Raw genomic sequence first — 2,579 nt, 5'->3', positions numbered from 1 at the left:
TATCTATCTATCTATCTATCTATCTATCTATCTATCTATCTATCTATCTATCTATCTATCTATCTATCTATCTATCTATCTATCTATATAAAGCTGCTTATTGTTTAGTAATTTATTGGTGAAATGTGTTCAAATTGTCTCAAAACAAATACAATTTGAAATCAGGAAACTGATAAATTAGGTTCTGTTTTTCTTACGCCTTATTTTTTTTCATTTTGGGCTTTTCAGATAATAACAATGAGGGATTATGTCCCAAAAATAATTGGTGTGCAGTTGTTTGAACGTTACGTGGGACCCTACCGGGGATACGATCCATCTGTGGACGCCTCGGCCTCCAACGTGTTTGCTACTGCAGCGTTCAGGTTTGGTCACGGCACCATCCCGCCTCTCCTCAGCAGGCTGAACGAGAGCTTCCAGGAACACCAGCACTTTCCCCACCTGAGACTTCACGCGTCTTTCTTCAGTCCTTGGAGGATCGTTAAAGAAGGTCAGTGTGCTCTAATCAAAGCACACCCTGAAAACACAGAAAGAAAGAGAAAGTAGATGTATTTAGGTCAGCTGGAGTTTCAGGAATAGTTGAGATTAACTCCTGCAACATCTTAAAGCTTGGTAGGGGACCCGACACGATCCAAAGTAACCGAACTTATTAAGGAAGAGGAATGGAACCTTTCTTAGAATCACAGAATACAAGAAATACAGAAAGCAAAAAAAACATAAACAAAAACTGTTATCTGACTGAGCAGAACACTGAAAATTAAACAACCCAAAATAGTTTGGAAAACAGATATGTCATGATCTGCCCTGATGGCTCACCTTAATTATTCATGCCTTGCTTAACTCTGTCCAGCTTCAAATTGTCACTCATCTCATCCACCTGCTGTCAGTCTTAGTATCTATGTTAAGAAAGAAGAACCAACCTTAAACTGAGGGGGGGGGGGAACTCAGATTTTAGCTTTCAAAAACCTACAATGCAGCAATTGAGTTGATTTCTTCCCACTATCATCGCAGCCCCAACCTCTTTACAGGGTAACAGAAGACCTCACCTATTCAGCCAGGCCAACAATTCCCTTTAAAGACCCCCCTTTCAGAGACATAGACAGGTATGGAGCATTGCAGGCTAACAAAAGGAGCCAAACGACCCCCAATCCAAAGGGGTAGACCCGTTAGTCTGTTTCAATTTGCATGTTTTCTAAACAAAAACAAGGCTTTGTTGGGCTTCTGTATAAAACCTGGAACTCAACGCTATTTCTGACATTTTGAATTGAAAAAGCTTCCTGGATGGGAAGAGAAATGTCTTCAAACTTGGAAACAAAATCCAGTGGTTTGTCTTTATCTTATTTTTACTCGTTGCTTTTTTCCCCAAGTCTCCCGGCAGTTCCGGGATTCTCCCTGATATGGATAGTTGTTCGCGTATGCCTGCAAGTCGGATAAATTATCCAGGATTTTAGACTATACGAGGTGGAGTTTTTTTAATGCAAGTGAGAGGGGGGCAGGCAGTATAATAATTAATGCATCATGTGCAGATTAGAACTACTGCGATTGCTCAGACAGCAAGAGAGCGCGGGGTGTGGGGGGGAGGTTGCTGGTGAAACCTGTGCAGATTATCTGTCCAAAGCGATGCTCTGTTCAACCAGCGTTCCAGGCGACTGGTTGATCAGAGAGCTGATTGGATCAGTCCGATAAGTTTCTTTGGGTTGCTCTCTGGCAGTCATCTAGTTAAGTCAAAGCTGTGTAATAATTTCATATTCAAAGTACTTTCAGAAGTTTAAATTCTGCATATAGTTCCTTTAAAATAAATGCATTTTTTCCTAATTTGACGAGGTAAGTGAAACACTTCCAATGGAACAAGACAATTTACATTTTAAGTAAAAAAAAAAACAATTGCATTGTCTTTGTTCAAGTGCATCTTATCGAATTATCTTATCTTAAGAATAAAATACTATTTTCATTGGCAAATCACTTATGTATCCATTCAAATTAATTATATAATTATATAATTATTAATTATAATTTATTTTGTCATGAAGCTGCAGAGTTTATTTTTATTTTCCTGTGTGCAGGTGGTATCGAACCAACATTAAGGGGTATGATTGGATCAGCGGCACCAGCTGCTAGTCCAGACTCCCTGTTAGTGGAGGAGGTAACGGAGACGCTGCTGGTCCTGGATTCCCCACAGCACATGGATCTGGCTTCACTGAACCTGCAGAGGGGAAGGGACCACGGACTCCCAGGTCAGAAAGCAGAATCAGTTCTTTTATACCTTTAGGATGAATTATGCTTATTTTGATGATGATTAATCAATTATAAAATTATTTTAAGGTGATTGTTTACTCAGAATATATCAATGCTGACCTATTTTTCCTCAGTTAACCCTTTACCAACACTGCAATATTGAAAGACTGTAGCAGAGACTAGGAATGGTCTCAGCAAGTCTTTTTCTTCCAGCTAGAAACGGCTATATTTAATTAAATTCGATTGAGTTTATTTCTTAGCGCCAAAAACACGTCATCTCAGGTCACTTTCCAGTTCACCAGATCATCCAGTCAGATTGATTCAAAGTTTTCTATCTAAGGAAAACC

General features: G+C 39.4%; 1 protein-coding gene across 1 annotated transcript in view; it reads left to right on the top strand.

The window, feature by feature from the left end:
• Positions 1–2,579, top strand: part of LOC107085775 — a 92,572-nt gene that overhangs the window by 31,221 nt on the left and 58,772 nt on the right. Inside the window, exons 8-9 of the mRNA XM_015376322.1 lie at positions 229–487; positions 2,061–2,231. Coding sequence (XP_015231808.1) covers positions 229–487; positions 2,061–2,231 — 430 coding nt within the window. The remainder of the gene's footprint in view (positions 1–228; positions 488–2,060; positions 2,232–2,579) is intronic.

Source organism: Cyprinodon variegatus, unplaced genomic scaffold, assembly GCF_000732505.1.
Source record: "Cyprinodon variegatus isolate N-32 unplaced genomic scaffold, C_variegatus-1.0 Scaffold133, whole genome shotgun sequence".
Classification (NCBI taxonomy): Eukaryota; Metazoa; Chordata; class Actinopteri; order Cyprinodontiformes; family Cyprinodontidae; genus Cyprinodon; species Cyprinodon variegatus.
Note: the sequence above shows the minus strand (reverse complement) of the source record. Positions and strands in the feature narration are given on the sequence as shown.